At 41.8% G+C, this 19456-nt stretch overlaps 1 protein-coding gene across 1 annotated transcript in view; it reads right to left on the bottom strand.

Annotated features, from left to right (window-relative positions):
- PPM1D (protein phosphatase, Mg2+/Mn2+ dependent 1D) overlaps positions 1–19456 on the bottom strand; it is a gene marked incomplete at its 5' end in the record, with an annotated part of 65731 nt that overhangs the window by 10440 nt on the left and 35835 nt on the right. The window contains 2 exon segments of the mRNA XM_014590132.2: positions 4373–4563; positions 13049–13173. Of these exon segments, the coding sequence (XP_014445618.1) occupies positions 4373–4563; positions 13049–13173 (316 nt within the window).

The following is a 19456-nucleotide window of genomic DNA, read 5'->3' as shown; positions in this document are numbered from 1 at the left end:
TTAAGCCACCAGGTCCAGGACTTGAACTGCAGTCAACTACATGGGAGTCCAGCAACATAGCCATTACGCCAACTGCTGGTCCCAATCTTTATGTTGTTTAATTTTTCTTTGAAATCTGACAATCACTGACCAAATGAAAAATGAATCAAGATGACTCTTACCCTGATCTACTCTACTGGGATTGACAGTTATTGGGTTGGTGCAAAAGTAACTGCAGTTTTGGGACAAGCAGTTAGTGTAATGGCTATGTTGCTGGACTCCCATGTAGTTGACCGTGGTTCAAGTCCCAGACCCGGTGGCTTAAACTCATATTGGGCATGTGTGCGTGCGTGCCCAAGATCCCGAGAGAATGGAAGAGAAGGGATTACAGCATGGCAATCTCCCTGGGTGGTGATTTCTCGCTTTCCGTCTCTCTGGTAAGTGCATACACCTTATAGCAAAAAGAAAACCTCTCTCCTTCAAAAAAAAAGAATTATTGATTCAATTTTATTTATTCATTCATTTATTTTAATTTGACCAGAGAAAGAGATACATACACACACAGAGTGACAAAGGGAGAGAGAGGGAAAGTGAGAAAGCAAGCTACCAGGTCCGGGACTTGAACCATGGTAGGCTATGTGGGAGTGTTCAGCACCTTAACCACCAAGCCACCTGCTGGTCCTGGATACATTCTTTTAAAAAAAAATTATTCTATTTAACTTTATTATTTATTTATTTATTTATTTAATTTTATTTTTACCAGAGAGGAACAGAATGAGAGAGAGAGAGAGAAAGGTAATAAGAAAGCAAGTCACCAGGTGTGGGACTCAAACCATGGTCAGCCATGTGGGAGTCCAGTGCCCTTAACCCCCACGCCACCTGCCGGCCACTATTGGATACATTCTTAAATAAATATAGTTACATTATACATCATTTTAATGTGCATTTCTTGGGCGGTTTTTTTTGCTAATGACTTATTACTTGCTGCTTATTTAATATGAATCTCAGACTCTGGAAATGATGTTAAACAAAAAGCAAATTTGAGCGATTTTCTTTTTCGAGTCAAAATGGGTCACAAAGAGGCAGCGGAGACAACTCCCATTGATGACGCATTTGCCCTTGGAACTGATAATGAACTGCAGATTCATTCACCCACTGCAGATTTTTGCTGATAATGAACATACAGTGCCATGGTGGTTCAAGAAGTTTTGTGAATGAGACGAGAGCTTTTAAACTGAAAGTGTACTGGGTGACCATCGGAAATTAACAATGACCAATTGAGAGAAATTATCAAAGCTGATCCTCCTACAATTAACTACATGAGTTGCAAAGAATTCAACACTTACCATTCTATGGTCTGTGATTTGGCATTTGAAGTAAATTGGCAATGTGACACAGCTTAGTAAGTGGGTGCCTCGGAAGCTGGCTGAAATATTCAAAATCATTTGGAGTGTTGTCTGCTCTTATTCGACCAACAACAACAAAACATTTCTCAATTGGATTGTGGCATGTGACAAAAAGTGGATTTAATCCAACAACCAGGGATGACCAGCTCAGTGGTACTTTGGACCAAACTTGCAACAAAAAAAGGGATGCTCACTGTTTGGTGGGGCCTTATCCACTGCAGCTTTTTAAATCCTGGTGAAACCATTACATCTAAGAAGTTTACACCTACAGCCAGCACTGGTCAACACAAAGGACCCGATTCTTCTCCAAGGCAATGCATGAAAGCACATTGCACAACCAATACTTTAGAAGATGAACAAGTCTGGTTACCAGGTTTTGCCTCATCCACAATGTTCACCTGACCTCTCACCAACCAACCATCACTTCCTTAAACATCTTAACAACTTTTTGCTGGGAAAACACTTACACAACCAGCAGGATGCAGAAGACGCTTTCCAAGAGTCTGCTGAATCCCAAAACATGGATTTTTATGCTGCGATAATAAACAAACTTATTTCTCATTGGCAAAGATGGGTTGGTTGTAAGGCTTCCTATTTTGATTAATAAAGATGTGTTTGAGCCTAGTTATAATGAATTAAATTTACAGTCCAAAACTATGATTGCTTTTGCACCAACCTAGTATTATACCTTTTTACTCAAAATATACTTAACTTACCCTTCCTCTCATCTAAGAGAAAGATCAACCATTCCAAAGATAAATAACCCATTTCCTTGTGCCTTTGATTCCAGATACTTCTATATATTTCTGACCTCCATCCCATCAATCTTTATTTTTCGTGAACTGTTAATCTTTCTCTCAAGACTACAAAACTACTTTTAAGACCCACACAAACCTTTTCTTTTTTCTTAAGAGAGATTTTTGCTGTAGGGTGCATGTGCTCATCCAGAGAGACAGAGAGACAGAAGGCAAGAAATCAACCCTCCTTCCCAAGAGGGATGACCAAGCTGCAATCCCTTCTCCTCTTGGGATTTTGGATATATACACAGAAGCACCCAGTGTGAGTTTAATCTGCCAAGTCCAGGACTCTAACCACAGTCAACTACATGGGAGTCCAGTGATGTAATCATTACGCCATCTGCTGGTCCTTCACAAAGTACTCTTACAGTCTGTGTAATGCCCTCACCATTCCCACCAAAACTTTTCATCCTGAGGCTCACTAATAAAAGACTCAATTGTCAAAGCCAATATCCTGCCATCCATCTGCCTCTGTTTGCATCTGACATGGCTATTACTCCAAAATTCTTTCTTGCCTTCAGTGACACTGTATTCTTTGAGTGTTCCTTTGTCACTGCTTAGAATGAAGAAGAAGACCATGTCCAAGTGGGTAAGGAAAAAAGAAAAAGGATTTCCCTACTGCTGATTGTTGCTAGGTATGCAACTGATTTAAAAAAAAAAAACAAAAAACAGGAAACAAGAGTTACCATATAACCTAGCAATTCCACTTCTAGGTACATACCTAAGAGAATTAAAGACATACGTCTACACAGAAAAGTGTGCATGACTTTTTTTTTTTTTTTTAAGAGAAATCTTTGCTACAGGGAGCATGAACTCACCAGAGAGACAGAAAGCGACAAATGACCCCCTCAGGGAGGATGACCACACTGCAATCCCTTCTCCTCCACTCTCCTCTTGGGATTTGGGGCATGCACACCCATGTGCCTAGCATGAGTTTAAAGCTGCCGTGTCTGGAATTGAAACTGCAGTCAACTATGTGGGAGTCCAGCTACATAATCATTACACCATATACTGGTTCTTCCTTTTTTTTTTTAAATAAAAGGTTTTGGGACTAGCAGATGACATACTGGCTACATCGCTGGACTCCCATGTAGTCGACCATGGTTTAGGTCCTGGACTTGGTGGCTTCAACTCATGCCAGGCGTGTGTGCATGCATGCCCAAGATCCTGAGAGAAGAATAGAGGAGAAGCAATCCCCCCAGAGGATGATTTCTCGCTTTCTGTCTCTCTGTTTTTCTGGTGAATGCACATGCCCTATAGCAAAAACCTCTCCAAAAAAAAAAAAAAAGTTTTTTTCTACAGGGTACATAGGCTCGCTGGAGAAAGAGAGAGAGAAAGAGGTGGAGTGAAAAATCACCCCCAGAGGATGACCACGCTGCAATCCCTTCTCCTCCATTCTCCTCTTGGGATTTTGGGGACAATATGCATGACTTTTAAGAGCAGTTATAACTTACAATGGCCACAGAGTAGAAACTACCAAAACAGCCATCAACTGATGAATGTGTCAATAAATAAAAAGTGGAATATCCATCAGTGGAAGACTATTCTATCATAAAAAAAGGAATTAAGTACTGATAAAACTAACAATATGGAAGAACCTTAAACATGGAAAATGAAAGATGCCAGATATAAAAGGTCACTTATTAATTGTATGATTATTTTTATGAGAAATATCAAAAATAGGCCAATTCAAGGGGTCTTTAAAGATAAAGCTTCCCATACAGCTCCAGCCTACCAAAATAGCAGTGTCCAGCTCATTCTACCATGGCTGGGCCAATATATCTCAACTGAAAAAAAAAGGACTGGCAAGGTTTTACAGGCCAGTAAGTCAAGGGCTGTTCATACTAAAGTCAGTAGTTGCCTGTTTTCTGTCTCATTCCCCAAATGATTGATTAAGAGCTGCAAAGGCTATATTCTACCTAGTAGGAGGCCCGGCAATGCAAAAATCTACCCAAGGTGATCATCCTTAAATATAACTCTAACAAAGGTACTACCAAAACAACGTTCAGACAAAAATATCGTTATTAATTAATTTTTTATTTATTTACTTAAATTTGACCATAGTGGGACAGAGAGCGAAAGTAAGAAAGCAAGCCGCAAAGTCCAGGACTTGAACCGTAGTTAGCCATGTGGGAATACAGCAGCACCCTGAACCACCACAACACCTGCCAGCCACATTAATTCACTTACCATCAAATATTTTTTCTCCTCTTGGTCCTGACACATCGAGATGGCATCTTGAGGTGGAATCATATTCCAAAGTCCATCACTCCCCAAAATAATATACTTATGCTTCTGGGGGTCAAGAGTGTGGACACTTGTATCTGGTTCAGGTGATACCACAAACTCACCACTGAAGAAATCATAGCTCCACAAATCACCTAGGGGAAGGAAGCAGAAGATGCAGGAAGTTATTATTTCCAAGCTAACAGAATCACATCAAAAGTTTAAAGGAGGGGCCAGATAGTGTCAACGTGGTAAAATGCAATGCTCTGAAAGGAAATCCCAGATGGGACAGTTCTTAGTTCAAGTCCAGACCCATTCTTGAATACACCAAGCAAGAGCTCACCCATGATCTGTAGCTGGCTGAAGGCTGGGGTTGGAATGTGGTATCAGAACCCTCTCTGATTTACAGAAGAAAAAAGAAACTTAGAGAAAAAGATTAAAGGAAAAATCCACATGTTCATATAATAGACACACAAAAAAATCTGGTAACGTTCAAAATGCACCCAGAATAAAAATGTCTAGCAAGCTAAGAAAAAAAGGGCAACTCTCTTGAGCCAGTCAGTGGCATGGTAGTTAAGGCAGCTGGATCCCATATGGCCAACTGCACAGTTGAGTCTTGGACTCTGCAGCTTGAAAACATGCTAGGCACATGTGTGCGTTCCCAAAATCCTGAGAGGAGAATAGAGAAGGGATTACATCATACCCACCTCCCACAGGACGATCGCTTGCTTGGGTGCTCTCTCCCCTTTCCTCCCTCCCTCCCCAGCCAGCACACATGCCCTACAGAAAATTTAAAGGGGGTGGGAGGGTGCTCCCTTAAATTGATAAAGAATACCCACAAGAAACCTATAGCAAACATCTTACTTAAAGGTAAAAACTTAAATGTTAAAAGTATTCCCTTTAAAATGAGGGAATAAAGGGCCAACAGGTGGAATGGAGGTTAAGGGGGCAGGATCCCACATGGCTAATTCCACGGTTTGAGTCCCAGGCCCAGTGGCCTGAAAATCATGCCAGGTGTGGGTGTGTGCATGCCCAAAAATCTTAAAAAAGAAATGGAGGAGAGGGGATTGTGTCATGGCCATACCCCCCCAAAGGGTGATTTCTCATTCTTCCCCTCCGCTCTGGTGAGCACATGCACCCTGGGACCCTGCCCCCCCATTAAAAAAAAAAAAAAAAAAAAAAAAAGGGAATAAGAAAACTATGCCAGGTATCATCACTTCTCAGCCGATACTGTACTGCAGGTCCTACTTAGCAGAGTAAGATAATAAATAAATAAATAAATAATTGTAATGGAGAAAAACTACCATTACTTGCAGATAACTTCATTTCTACATGGAAAATCAAAGATAAATTAGATAAATTATTAGAATTAATGGTACATTTTTAAACAGGGTTATCAAATACAAAAGCAATATATGAAAGTCAACTATATTTCTTTTTTAAAATAATTATTTATTATTACTTCATTTGGTGTAGGGCTTGCATGTTCACCAGAGAAAGAGAGAGAGGGGGGCCAGCAGGTGGCATGGTGGTTAAGAGCACTAGACTCCAGTAACCACGGTTCAATTCCCGGACCTGGAAGGTTGCTTTCTCACTTTCCCTCTCTCTCTCACACTCTGTCCCTTTCTGGTCAAGTATAAATATATACATACATACATAAAGTTAAATAAAATAATTCTTTAAAAAGAGAGAGAGAAAGAGAAAGTGAGAAAGCAAGCCTCTAGGTCCATGGTTTGAACTATGGTCAACTATGTGGGAGTCCAGTGCTTTAACCACCATGCCACCTGCGGGCCCCAAAAGTCTACTATATTTCTAAGCAACAGTAATATATGGAAAAGATACCATTTAAAAATTTTAGTCTTTTTATTTATTTTTACTTTTTATATTCCAGAGGACTGGTGCATTGACTGGAGAGAGAAATAAAACAAGAAAGCACCCTCCCCTTGGGGATTGTCACACCACAATTTCTTCTCCATCTCCATCCTGACAGGGTTTGGGGTACAAATGCAAACATGCCTAATGTATTTTTCTAATCCTTTTGCTCAAACCTGCAAATTAAAAAAAAATTTACAGGTTTTACCACAGGGCCTATGTGCTCACTGGAGAGAGAGAGAGAAAGAAAATAGGAATCACGCCCGCAGCAGTGGTCAAACCGCAATCCCTGATCCTTCATTCTCCTAAGATTTTGGGCACCCACGCACATGCAGCCAGCATGATTTTTTTTTTTTTTTTGAGAGGTTTTCGCTATAGGACGCATGCGCTCACCAGACAGACAGAGAGAGACATAGAGACAGAAAGCGAGAAATCACCCCCCAGGGGGGATGGTCACGCCGCAATCCCTTCTCCTCCATTCTCCTCTTGGGATCTTGGGCACGCACGCACACGTGCCCGGCGTGAGTTTTAAGCCACCGGGTCCGGGACACGAACTGTGGTCGACTACGTGGGAGTCCAGCGACATAGCCATTACGCTAACTGCTGGTTCCCACCAGCATGATTTTCAAGCCGCCAAGTCTAGGCCTCCAACTGTGGTCAGTCATGTAAGAATCCAGAGCCTTAATTACCATGGGCAGAAGCACATAATGTTAAACTAGCACTCATTAATAAGAATAATTTTATCATCCAAAGTATTGTCTAATTTCTCTACTGTCTAACTGCTATTTTTCCTTTCTTCCAACTAAGAAGTAGTCTGTGATGGGACCAGCAGATGGCATAATAGTTATGTTGCTGGACTCCCACACAGTCAACTGTAGTTCGAGTCCCAGACCCAGTGGCTTACAACTCACACTGGGCTCATGAGCATGCATGCTCAAGATCCCGAGAAGAGAATGGAGAAGGGGTTGCAGCATGGCCATGCCCCCTAGGGGGTGATTTCTTGCTTTCTGTCTGTCTCTCTGTGTCTCTTTGGCAAGCGCACGCACCTCATAGGAAAAATCTTTCTATAACAAGAAATAAATGGGGATGGCAGGTGGAGTGGTGCTTAATCTAGCGCTAGACTCCCACATGGACAGAAGTGATTTGAGTCCTGGTCCTGGCAACTTGCCTTCTCACTTTTCCTTTCTTTCACTCTCTGGCCAAATTAAAAAATAAATAATAGTAACAAACAAAGTAAAATACTTTTTTTTGAGAGGTTTTTGCTGTTAGGGCACGTGTGCTCACCAGAAAGACAGAGACAGAAAGCAAGAAATCACCCCCCCCCCAGCGGGGGGATGGCCAACCCTCCTCCATTCTCCTCTTGGGATCTTGGGCATGCACACATATATGCCTGGCATGAGTTTAAGCCAACAGGTCCAGGACTCGAACCGTGGTTGACTACATGGAAGTCCAGCAACACAGCCATTATGCCAACTGCTGGTCCCTCTCGGGATCTTGGGCACAGACACACGAGCGCCTGGCATGAGTTTAAGCCACCAGGTCTGGGACTCAAACCACGGTCGACTACATGGGAGTTCAGCAACATAGCCATTATGCTAACTGCTGGTCCCATAAATAATTTTTTAAGAGAGATTTTTTTTTGCTATAGGGTACATACACTCGACAGAGAGAGACAGAAAGCAAGAAATCACTCACCAGGGGGGTGGCCATGTCACAATCCCTTCTACTCCATGTGTGCCTAAGATCCCAAGATCCCATCAGGTCTGGAACTCAAACCACGTTTGCCCACATGGGAGTCCACCATCCTAACCAGTATGCCATCTGCCGGATCCACATACCAATCTATTATTCAATACAAAGATATTCTTCGAGGAACTTATTTAATCCTTTTATTATCCACTCTCAATGCCCTCGTCCTCACACCACCCTAGTAAAAACCAACAGGATATGTAGCAGAGACATAATCTTGAAGCAGTTTATAAGAAAAATATCTGGAGAGCTGAGCTTAATTGGCCAATATGACTATTATAAGCTAATGACGATCAGGACTCCGGGATTCCATTAGTAGAAGTATAATGCTCAGGTAATAGGAACTAAACATTTCCACTGTACTTCAACCTGGACAGTCAGAACAGCCCTGCTCAGCTAGGCCTTGGCTCTGCCCTGCTTGGTCTTGGTTGCACTAGGCTGTGGCTCGGGCCCTGTGAGCTCAAAGAGGGAGGAAGTGCTTGGTGAGTAGTCTTAGAGCCCATTACAAATTCCAAGGCGGAAGGCAAGCTTGGGAGAGAATGAACTCTGTGAGATCCCCCTGAACTCGGTCAATAAACAACATGTCAGCTGTGCCTTGTACTTTTTTTTTTAAATGCATATATGTATATAAGTATGTATGTATGTATTTTGGGGGAGGTTTTTGCTATAGGGCAAGTGCACTCACCAAAAAGACAGAAAGCAACAGAAATCACCCCCCGAGGGGAATGGCCATGTCCACAATCCCTTCTCCTCCATTCTCCTCTCTGGATCTTGGGCAAGCAGGCATATGCACCTGGCGTGAGTTTAAGCCACCGGGTCCGGGACTCGAACAGCGGTCGACTACGTGGGAGTCCAGCAACATAGTCATTATGCCAACTGCTGGTCCCCCTTACATCTTTTTCTAATTTCCAATGTCTCAGTTGGACCTACTCTTTCAAGGACGAACCTTGCAAGACACATCCCAAACTCCCTTTTTCCTTGCAAACAACTAGAAGATCAACTGTAGCACATGTCTATACTATGAAGGAATAATCTGTGTAACAACCTTCTAGGCACACACACAAAAAAATCTATGAAATATGTAAATTATTTACAATACTGCAACAGGTCCTCAAATAATATCGTGGGCTACAATTTTATTTTGCTACAATTTCAGCCATACGCTAGCCTTAAAATGATCCTTTAAAAACAAACTGGATCAGGGCTGGCAGGTGGCATGATGGTTTAAAAGCACTGAACTCCTCCATGGATGACCATGGTTTGAGTCCCAGACCTGGTAGCTTTTCTTACTTTCCGTCTCTCTCTCTAATAAAACTGGAAAACAATAATAATAATATAAAGTTAAATAAAAATAATATTTAAAAACAAAAACAAAAACAAAAACAAAAACTGGATCAGGGCCAGCAGGTGGTGTGGTGGTTAAGGGCGTCGGTCTTCCACATGGCCGACTGCAGTTTGAGTCCTGGACCTGGCGGCTTGCTTTCTCACTTTCCCTTTCTCTCTCTTTGGTCAAATTTTAAAAAGTAATAACAAATATAATTAAATACATAAACATTATTTTGAAAAGATAGGTAACATTTCTGAAGCATTTCTAATGTGTCAAGAATCTTTTTTAAAAATTTACTAGAGGGAACCAGCAGTTAGCGTAATGGCTATGTTGCTGGACTCCCACATAGTCGACTGCGGTTCGTGTCCCGGACCTGGTGGCTTAAAACTCACGCCGGGCACGTGTGCATGCGTGCCCAAGATCCCGAGAGGAGAATGGACGAGAAGGGATTGCGGCGTGACCATCCTCCCAGGGGGTGATTTCTCACTTTCTGTCTCTATGTCTCTCTCTGTCTGTCTGGCGAGCACATGCGCCCTGTAGCAAAAACCTCTCCAAAAAAAAAAAAATAAAATTTACTAGAGGGTATGGTTGCTCATAGCTGGAATTGGTACTCTTACATAAAGGGGGTAAATTTGACCTCCTCTTCTTCTGCTTTCTCACCTTCTATCCTTGCCTTCCATCATGAAATGACAGAGGAAGAGGCCCTAGCCAGATAGATGTTGGCACTTAAGATACTGGATTTTGCAATTTTAAAAATTGTGAGCCAATAAATTTTGTTCATTATAAATTACCCAGTATTATGTATAGCAGCACAAAACGGACTAAGATAGCGTTGCTAGTGAGTGTTGCAACATGGCTTGGTGATACCCAGGTTGTTGGTGTTTTAAATGAAGAATTGAATGAAACACACTAATACTGAAAACAAATGATAGTTCATTAAGTAAAAGTGTAAGTATACTCTTAAGAGTGAGGAGTGAACGGAGAGTGAGAGAGCCCTGGTATCACTTCCATGGGGGTCTATAATTCCTTAACAGGGGTTGTGTCAATTGATCATGGGTTAGGCTCACTAACTGCTTTTATCCCATTGGCTACAGGCTGCGTGCACTCACAAGACAGACAGAAAGTGAGAAATCATCCTCCGGGAGGATGGCCACACTACAAACCCTTCTCCTCTATTCTCCTCTCAATATGTTGAGAATGCATGTACATGTACACGGCGTGAGTTTTAAGCCACCGGATTCAAGACTGGGAGCACAGATGACTCTGTGGGAGTCCACCATACCTATTAAGCCATCTGCTGGTCCCCACAATCCTTCTTAATCAGCTAAGTGTCCTCATTTCCCCATTCATTTTATTTATTTATTTTTAAATTTTTTTAGTTTTGCTATGGGGCATATGCCATCACCAGAAAGAAAGAGTCAGAAGAAACAAGAGAGTGAGAAATCACCCTCAGAGGATAACCACACGGCAATCCCTTCTCTTCCATTCCTCTCTTGGGATTTTATGCATACTTGCACATGGGCCCTGTGTGTTTTTGAAGCCACCAGGTTCAGCACTCGAACCACAGAGTAGGTCATGTGGGATCCAGTGTCTTAACCTCCACAACACCTGCCTCCACCCTCATTCCTTTAATTCTTTTTTTTTTTTTTAGGTGTTTTTTGCTGTAGGGCGTGTGACCTCACCAGAAAGACTGAGAGACAGAAGGCAAGAAACCACCCTCCCAGGGGGTAAGGCCACACTGCAATCCCTTCTCCTCCATTCTCCTCTCGGGATCCTGGGCACACATGCCACCCTATGTGAATTTAAGCCATCAGGTCTGGGACTCGAACCACGCTCGACTACATGGGAGTCCAGCGACATAGCCATTATACCAACTGCTGGTCCCGTCCACCCTCATTTTATGTCTTTACCTCTCTCACACTGGCCTCTTGTTCCTTAAAGATACCAAAACCTTTCCTTCCTGTAGTAGATTCTTTGCTTGCAAACAATAATTTCTAGCCCAGGTTAACTTAGATCAAAAAGGCAATTTAGAAGATAATCAAGTAGCTAAAAGAGTAGAAAAGCTATAGAATCTAGTATGGAAACAAGGCAAGTGCCAAGCAACCAGGAAAGAAAACTCAACCATATCAATGAGGGGCCACAGTAGTAGGCCAATATCCCTAAGGTCAATTCACTATAAGTGACTTTTCTTTTTTTTTCAGTTTTGAAAGTATGTACTTGACCAAGAGCAGGAGAGAAAAACTGAGAAATCACTCCCCAGGAAGGATGGCCACACCACAATCCCTTCTCCTCCATTTTCTTCCTGGAATTTTGAGCATACATGTACCCTATGTTTTTCTTTTTCTTTTCTTTTTTTTTTTTTCGGAGAGGTTTTTTCTAGAGGGCACGTGCCCTAGCCAAAGACAGAGAGAGACAGAAAGCGAGATAACACCCCCCGGGGGGGATAGCCATTCCGCAATCTCTTATCCTCCACTCTCCCCTCAGAATCTTGAGCGTGCGCGCGCGCGCACACACACACACACACACACACACACACACACACGTGCGCCCGGTGTGAGTTTAAGCCACCAGGTCCAGGACTCAAACCTCGGTCAACTATATAGGAGACCAGTGACATAACCATTACGCTATCCGCTGGTCCCAACCCTGTGTGTTTTTCAAGCTTCCCAGTGCCAGGACTCAAGTGGCACAGCTGGCCATGTGGGAATCCAGATGCTTTAAACACCACACCACAAGCTAGCCCCTGTACACGATTTTTAAAATGTTCATCCAAAGGCTGGCCCTGTTGCCTGGTGGTTAAGGGAGACAAATACCACATAGCTAACCACATGGTTCAAATCCTGGTCCCAGTGGCTGGAAAAACACTCTAGGTACATGTGCATGCATCATCAAAATCCCAACAGAGTGGAGAAATGGAGGAGAAGAGACTGTTGCATGACCGTGCCCCATAATCATGCCCCTTTGGTGAGTACTTTCGCCCTCTCCCTCTTTCTCTGATTCCCTCTGTTGAGCACATGTGCCCTTTGGCAGGGGGGAAAAAAAGTTTGTCCCTTTTCTAGATTCAAAATCCATAATCCCAAAATAGAGAATGTCAGTGACCTACCTGTGATTATTGTAAGCCTGATCTTCTATATGCTTTATAAAAAGATCCTAAGTAGAAATGTTTAAACTGAAACTACATGGTAAGAGAAATACAATTTCCAAAAGAAAAAATACCAGGCTTTTATTTAATAGAAAGAGAAAATCCCCCACCCATGCACACCCAAAATCAAATGGCCACTAAATGCCTTTGTATACCTATGACTCTATTTTGACTGCTTTTTTCCTTGGTCCCTTCATCTTCAGGCATTACTCAAATATCACCTCCTTTGAGGGTGATCCTTGTTGATCTCTAAAGTAGCATTCTTTAGTCACTGACTATTTTCCTACCCATTACTATCACATCACCTTGTTTAATTTCTTTGTGATAATTTTAAGGTGTTTTTCTTGTTTGTTTGTTATCTATTAGTCCAACTAGGTTATAGACCCTATGGTTAGGTTTATGTACATTTGACCATTAAAGATCAGTAAGAGAGAGCACATAGGATGTAAAATGATCTTTTTTTTTTCCTTTTTATTGCCAGAGGGCATGTGTACTCATGAAGGAAGGAAGGAAATCTGATAGGTTTTCATCAAATGTAAGTCCTACTTACCAAGTGCTCTTGCTACAGCCAGAAAAGGAATCTGGTCAATAACTGTGCTCCTTCTAACAGGTCCATTGTGAGTGAGCCGAGGTCGTTTCCAAACTACACGATTCACTCCAGACTTGTTCATCACACTAAAAATTAAATAGAGTTCACATAAATAAATTATTAAAATATTACAACTAAGGTAGCTCAATGTGCTAATAAGACTATATTATCACAAAACAATGACTTAACTGCTTCAGCTGCAAACATACATATACCAAAGTTCCTCTACCAAGACGACAAAATAGGGTACAGAAGAGAAGAATTTGGAGATTACTAAAGTAGGACAAAAGGAAGTACTATGAAGAAAAAGAGTTACTGTGTTAAAGAAAAAAGCAAGATGACTTGATGACTGAAAAATTGTGGAGAAGGTAGGAAGAGATTTTATAAACAGAGGAGGATTAAACGGTGATAAAAGAAACTGAAAGGGGACTGGACATTGCCACAGTGGTAAAATGCAATGCCCTGTGAGGCTGACCCAAATGGGAAAGTTCTGGGCTCACACTGAGACACCTTCCTAAATATGCTGAGCTCCTGTCTGCCAAGAACTGGGGTTGGCTGAAGCCGAGAGTGAACTGTGACATCAAGACCTTACTGGGATGCTGTTTTTCTCTGTCTCTCTCACTCACAGAAGAAATAAATAAGCATTAGGAGAAAAAGAAAGCAAAAAGGTTATATATTAGGTTGTCAGGAAAGTCATGACATTTTACAATGCAAAAACTGCATCATGACTTTCTCAACAACCCAATAGTTCTGATGGTTTCTATAGAGAATAGGGGGAACAAAGAACTCCAGTTTTATTATCTTTAATTCGAGGAGTCACAAGGAAATACTTCAACAGCAATGCTTATGTACTTAAGATGTTTCTGTAACATGAAAGTAGAATGAGAGTTTGGGGAAAGTATCAGCTATAGAGATGTAGATTTGGGATTTACAGAATTAAAAAACCCTCATAGAAACCTGTTGTAGAAACAACAGAAATCTGTAATTTGTACAAAGATCAAAAAAAGTCAATAGCGGGTCAGTAGGTGGCATGGTGGTTGAGTAGCTGAACTCAACTATAGTTTGAGTCCTGGACCTCATGGCTTGCTTTCTTACTTTCTTTCTCTCTGGTGAGCACACATCCCCTATAGCAAATTAATTATAATAATAACAAATAAAATTAAATACTTACTTTAAAAAAGTCATTAGAAAGGAAACATATCTCTGAAAGGCTAGAAGAGGTAGGGATGGGGGAAGAATGGCAGGAAGCATGTCTAAGAAGTAGTATTAGCCTGCCTGGTAGTAGGTCCACTTAAAGACAGAAATTGATTCTAAAGACAGACTTTCAAAGAGAAAGAGGATATTAAGATAATCTAATTAGGGACCAGCATGTAGGATAGTGGTTAAGGGCACTGGGCTCCCACATGGTTGGCCGCAGTTTAAATCCTAGACCTGGAGGCTTGCTTTGTCACTTTACCTTTCTCTCTCTCTGTCCCTCTCTAATCAAATTAAAGTAAATAAATTAACTAATTAAATAAAATTTTAAAACTTTCTTTTCAAAAAAAAAAAAAAACAACACAAGATAATCCAAGTAAATCCCCTCATTGAAGTCAAATCGGCACCCCAAAACCCTCGAATATAATTTAAATAATTTACAGAAAAACTATGCAGACCAGCTGACAATAACAAGTGGTCTTCTTATCAGTTATTTTCCTATTATTAATGAGTAATATGACATCCTGATAAATCTTTCAGTCTATTATTAGTTTACCATATTGACTTTGAGTAACATGAATCTAATCCCCTTAACAATGAACGTATCAGGGCCTGCAAATGGCGTAACATTTACATCACTGGACTTGCACATGGCTGACCACAGCACGAATCCAGGATACAGTGGCTTGAACCTCATGAGGCATGTGCCCAAGATCCTGGAAGGAGAATGGAAGAAAAGGGATTGTGCCATCCCCAGGGGGTAACTTCTTACTTTCCCTCTCACTGTCTCTGTCTCTCTCTCTCAGAGAGTCCATGCAACCTAAGGCAAAATCCTCTACAAAAAAAACAATAAGGGGGGTGGGAGGGTAGGCAGGTGGCATGGTGGTTAAGGGTGCTGGACTCCCACATCGCCGACTGTGGTTCAAGTCTCAGACCTGGTAGCTTGCTTTCTCACTTTCTCTCTCTCACTCTGTCCCTCTCTGGTCAAATATAAATAATAAACAAACAAACTAACTTAATAACTAATGAACTAATGTAATCAAAATAATTTTTTTTGGAGAGGTTTTTGCTATAGGGCGCGTACGCTCGCCAGACAGAGACAGAGAGACAGAGAGACAGAAAGCAAGAAATCACTCCCCGGGGGGATGGCCACGCCGCAATCCCTTCTCCTCCATTCTCCTCTTGGGATCTTGGGCATGCACGCACATGCGCCCGGCATGAGTTTTAAGCCACCGGGTCCAGGACATGAACCACGGTCAACTACATGGGAGTCCAACAACATAGCCATTACGCTAACTGCTGGTCCCAATTAAAATAATTTTTAAAAATTTTAAAAAAGAAGAGTTAAAAAATCTCTAACCAGGGGACCAACAGTTGGTGTAATGGCTATGTCGCTGGACTCCCATGTAGTCAACCACAGTTCAAGTCCTGGACCTGGTAGCTTAAACTCACGCTGGGCATGTGTGTGTGCGTGCCCAAGATCCCGAGAGGAGAATGAAGGAGAAGGGATTGCGGCGTGGCCATCCCCCCAGGGGGGGTGATTTCTCGCTTTCTGTCTCTCTGGCGAATGCTCGCTCCTTATAGCAAAAACCTCTCAAAAACAAAACAAACAAACAAACAAACAAAAAACTCTAACAACAACAACAAAAAGAACAAATCTGTAGTGAAATGAAACAAAACAGGTTTCAAGTATGGAAAGCTAAAAACAGAGTTAATAATGAACACCTCCAAAGGCATGTAGGTGTGTCAAAGAAATGCCCCACATCTAAGGAGCAGTCAAACAGTTAGTTCACCTCCTCTGCTCTAACTTCACAGAAATGAGGATGCTAGAGAGAAAACAAATGGAGAAAAAGTCCTAAAGGAAGCAAGATAAAGGCATAAATTTTATAAATAAGACCAATACTCCACTGAACCAAGAAAAACATGAACACAGCAGCAGGAGAACAATCACAATTTTCCCTCTAAATTAGAAAACAAGTTACTCAGAAGAGGGCAGGCCAGGACATTTGAGCAGTGCTATCTCATAAAATCTCCTACAATGACAGAATGTTCATTCTGCACTAACACAAGCATTCACTAATCCGTGTGTGGTGTTACAGTATATTACCTCAGACAAATGAAGAACTGATTTTTTTTTCTTTTCTTTTTTATTTATTTTTTTGACCAGAGAGGACACAGAGGAGGAAAGAGAGAGAGGGAAAGTGAGAAAGGCAGCCACCAGTCCCAGACTCAAACCGTGGTTGGCCATGTGGGAGCAACCAGCACCTTAACCACCACGCCACCTGCTGGTCCCTGAAGAACTGATCTTTAAATTTAATTTTTTTTCAATTTTTTTTGGTTTGTCAGAGAGCACATGCACTCATCAGAGAGGGAGAGAATGTACCTCCCAAGGGGCATATCCCACTGTAATTCCTTCTCCATTTCTCCCTCTTTTGGGGATTGTGTGCATGCATGTGCATGCACTCAGTGTGTTTCTTAAGCTGCTAGGTCCAGGACTGGAATCTCACAGTCAGCCATGTGGGATCCAGCTGCCTTAACCACTACATCTTGGGCTGCCCTAAATTCAGTTTTTATTCACTGAAATGTAAACAGGCACATGTGGTTAGCTAAGATCGCGCTGAGAACTGCACCAAGTTCAGAAGGACCAGAAAACACTGCAGATGTAAACACAAAGAACAGAAATTCCAGAGTCGCTTATTTACCATGCCCTTAATTCTCAGTTCTGATAACATCTATCTAGGTCATAATAGGAGTCAGAATATCAAAATAGTCATTTTGTATATGTTTTCTTAAGTGTTGATCCTCAAACAGCAGACAGCAGGGTTAAGGCTAAGTCTAAGAATGATGATGAACAGGGAAATGAACATTCTGCCCTCATATCCTGTTAAAGTTTGTTCTTTCCTGTACCTGCTTCCTAAAAGGTCAGGCTTACTATTTAAATAATCAGAGTAATTGCTTCCAATTTAACTAGACTAGCTCTCTTAATATCCAAGGATATTGGGGACCAGCAGTTAGCGTAATGGCTACGTCACTGGACTCCCGTGCAGCCAACTGCAGTTCGAATCCTGGGCCCGGTGGCTTAAACTCACGCCAGATGATCTGCGTGCATGCCCAAGATCCTGAGAGTAGAACAGAGAAGGGATTGTGGAGTGACTATCACCCCGGAGGGTAATTACTCGCTTTCTATCTTTCTCTGTCTATCTGGTGAGCACACACGCCCTATAGCAAAAACCTCTCAAAAAAAAAAAAAAAAAAAGGAAAACCCAAGGATATTGTGGTCTATGTTTTTCTGAGGAACAAAGAGATAAGAGTAGTGGTTAAATCATAGATAAGTCTAAATTACAGTATTAAAAAAACTCAAAGCTTTTTCATAAGATACTGCTTATTTTGCATTCTCTGTTATCCTGTATGATTAAAAGGCATATAAAAAGCCACAGTCTGACATGCAGAGAGCTGACTGAGCAGCAACAGAAGGCTAAAAAGACAGTGCTGGCCACTTGCCTAGGTTGGGACAGAGGGGAGTAAGGAAATAATTTCTAATAAAATGGCCTAATTTTGGCAAAAAGACACCTGCTCTCAAATGGCAAAGCTCATCTGTCCAACTGTCCAGATGGTATTTTATACCATAAGGCGGAAACAAAATCTTTTTAAAAAAGCTATTAATGTCAAAGAAAATAAATTTTAAAATTCACATAGAAAAACAAGAAAGAATAGTAAAAAATATATATAGTTATTTATTTCTTCCATGACCAAAACGACAGAGAAAGAGATGGAGACAGAGAAACAAGAGATAGATAGCACCCCCAACAGGGTCTCACCATGATCCACCCCTAGTCTTCAAACAGCCCTGAGGCACAAGTACTCATGTGCCTGGTGTACTCAGGGAGGTCTCCAGACTCAAACCAACTTTCCCATGTGAGATTACCTCACAGAGCACTGCATTTTACTACTGTACCACTATCTGATCCAGAAAGAAAAATATTTTTAAAATGATTCATTTTATTTATTATCTTTTTAATGTGTTACAGGGCACATGCACTCACCAGAGTTGAGAGAGAGAAAAAGTGAGAATGCAAGCCTCCAGGCCTGGGACTCAAAATGTGGTCAGCCATGTGGGAGTCCAGTGCCTTAACCACCATGTCACCTACTGGCCCAAAAAAGTTTTATATATTTTAAAAGAATTATTCATTTAAATTTATTATTATAATTATTTTTTAAATCTGCTATAGGGCATATGCAGTAAGCAGAGAGAGACAGAAAGCCGCCAGGTCCAGGACTCAAACTGTGCCTGCCATGTGGGAAGTCCAACACCTTTAATCACTACGGCACCTGCTGGTTCAACAGAAGTTTTTTTCTTGTAGAGCTTTTTGCTATAGAGCACCTGGGCTTGCCAGAAAGACAGAGGAACAGAAAGTGAGAAATCACCACCCGGGGGGGATGGCCACACCACAATCCCTTCTCCTCCATTCTCCTCCTAGGATCTTGGGCACAGATGCAGATATACCTGGAGTTTAAGCCGCCTGGTCCGGGACTCGAATGGCGGTCAACCATTATGCCAACTGCTGGTCCCTCAAGAGAAGTATTTTTTAAAAAGTGGGAACAGCAGCAAAAGTATTTTTAAAAAATTGGGACCAGCAGATGGCATAATGGCTATGTCACTGTACTCCCACATTGTTGACCGCGATTCAAGTCCTGGACCCGGCGGCTTAAACTAGGGGTGGGTGCTTGTGCGTGCATGCTCCAGATCCTGAGAGGAGAATGGAGAAGGAAATGCGGCATGGCCATCCCCCCTGGGGGGTGATTTCTCACCTTCTGTCTTGCATGCACCCCATGCGCCCTGTAGCAAAAACTTCTCCCAAAAAAAAGAAAGAAAAGAGACGGGTGACCAGCAGATGGCATAATGGTTACATCACTGGACTCCCACATCATCGACCCGGTTTGAGTTCAGGACCCAGAGGCAGAGGCTTTTAAAACTCACATCGGGTGCATATGAGTGCAAGTCCAAAATCTTGAGAGGAGAATGGAGAAAAAGGGATTGCAGTGTGCCCATTCCCCCTCAGGGGTGATTTCTTGCTTTCTGTATCTCTGTCTCTCTGTAAGCACACATGCCCTAGAGCAAAAATCACTCTTAAAAAAAGAAAAAATAGGAAAAAAACAAAAAAAAAGAAAACAAAA

Source organism: Tupaia chinensis, unplaced genomic scaffold (assembly GCF_000334495.1).
Source record: "Tupaia chinensis unplaced genomic scaffold, TupChi_1.0 Scaffold000407_4, whole genome shotgun sequence".
In the NCBI taxonomy this organism is placed as follows: domain Eukaryota; kingdom Metazoa; phylum Chordata; class Mammalia; order Scandentia; family Tupaiidae; genus Tupaia; species Tupaia belangeri.
This window is presented reverse-complemented; position numbering and strand designations above follow the sequence as displayed.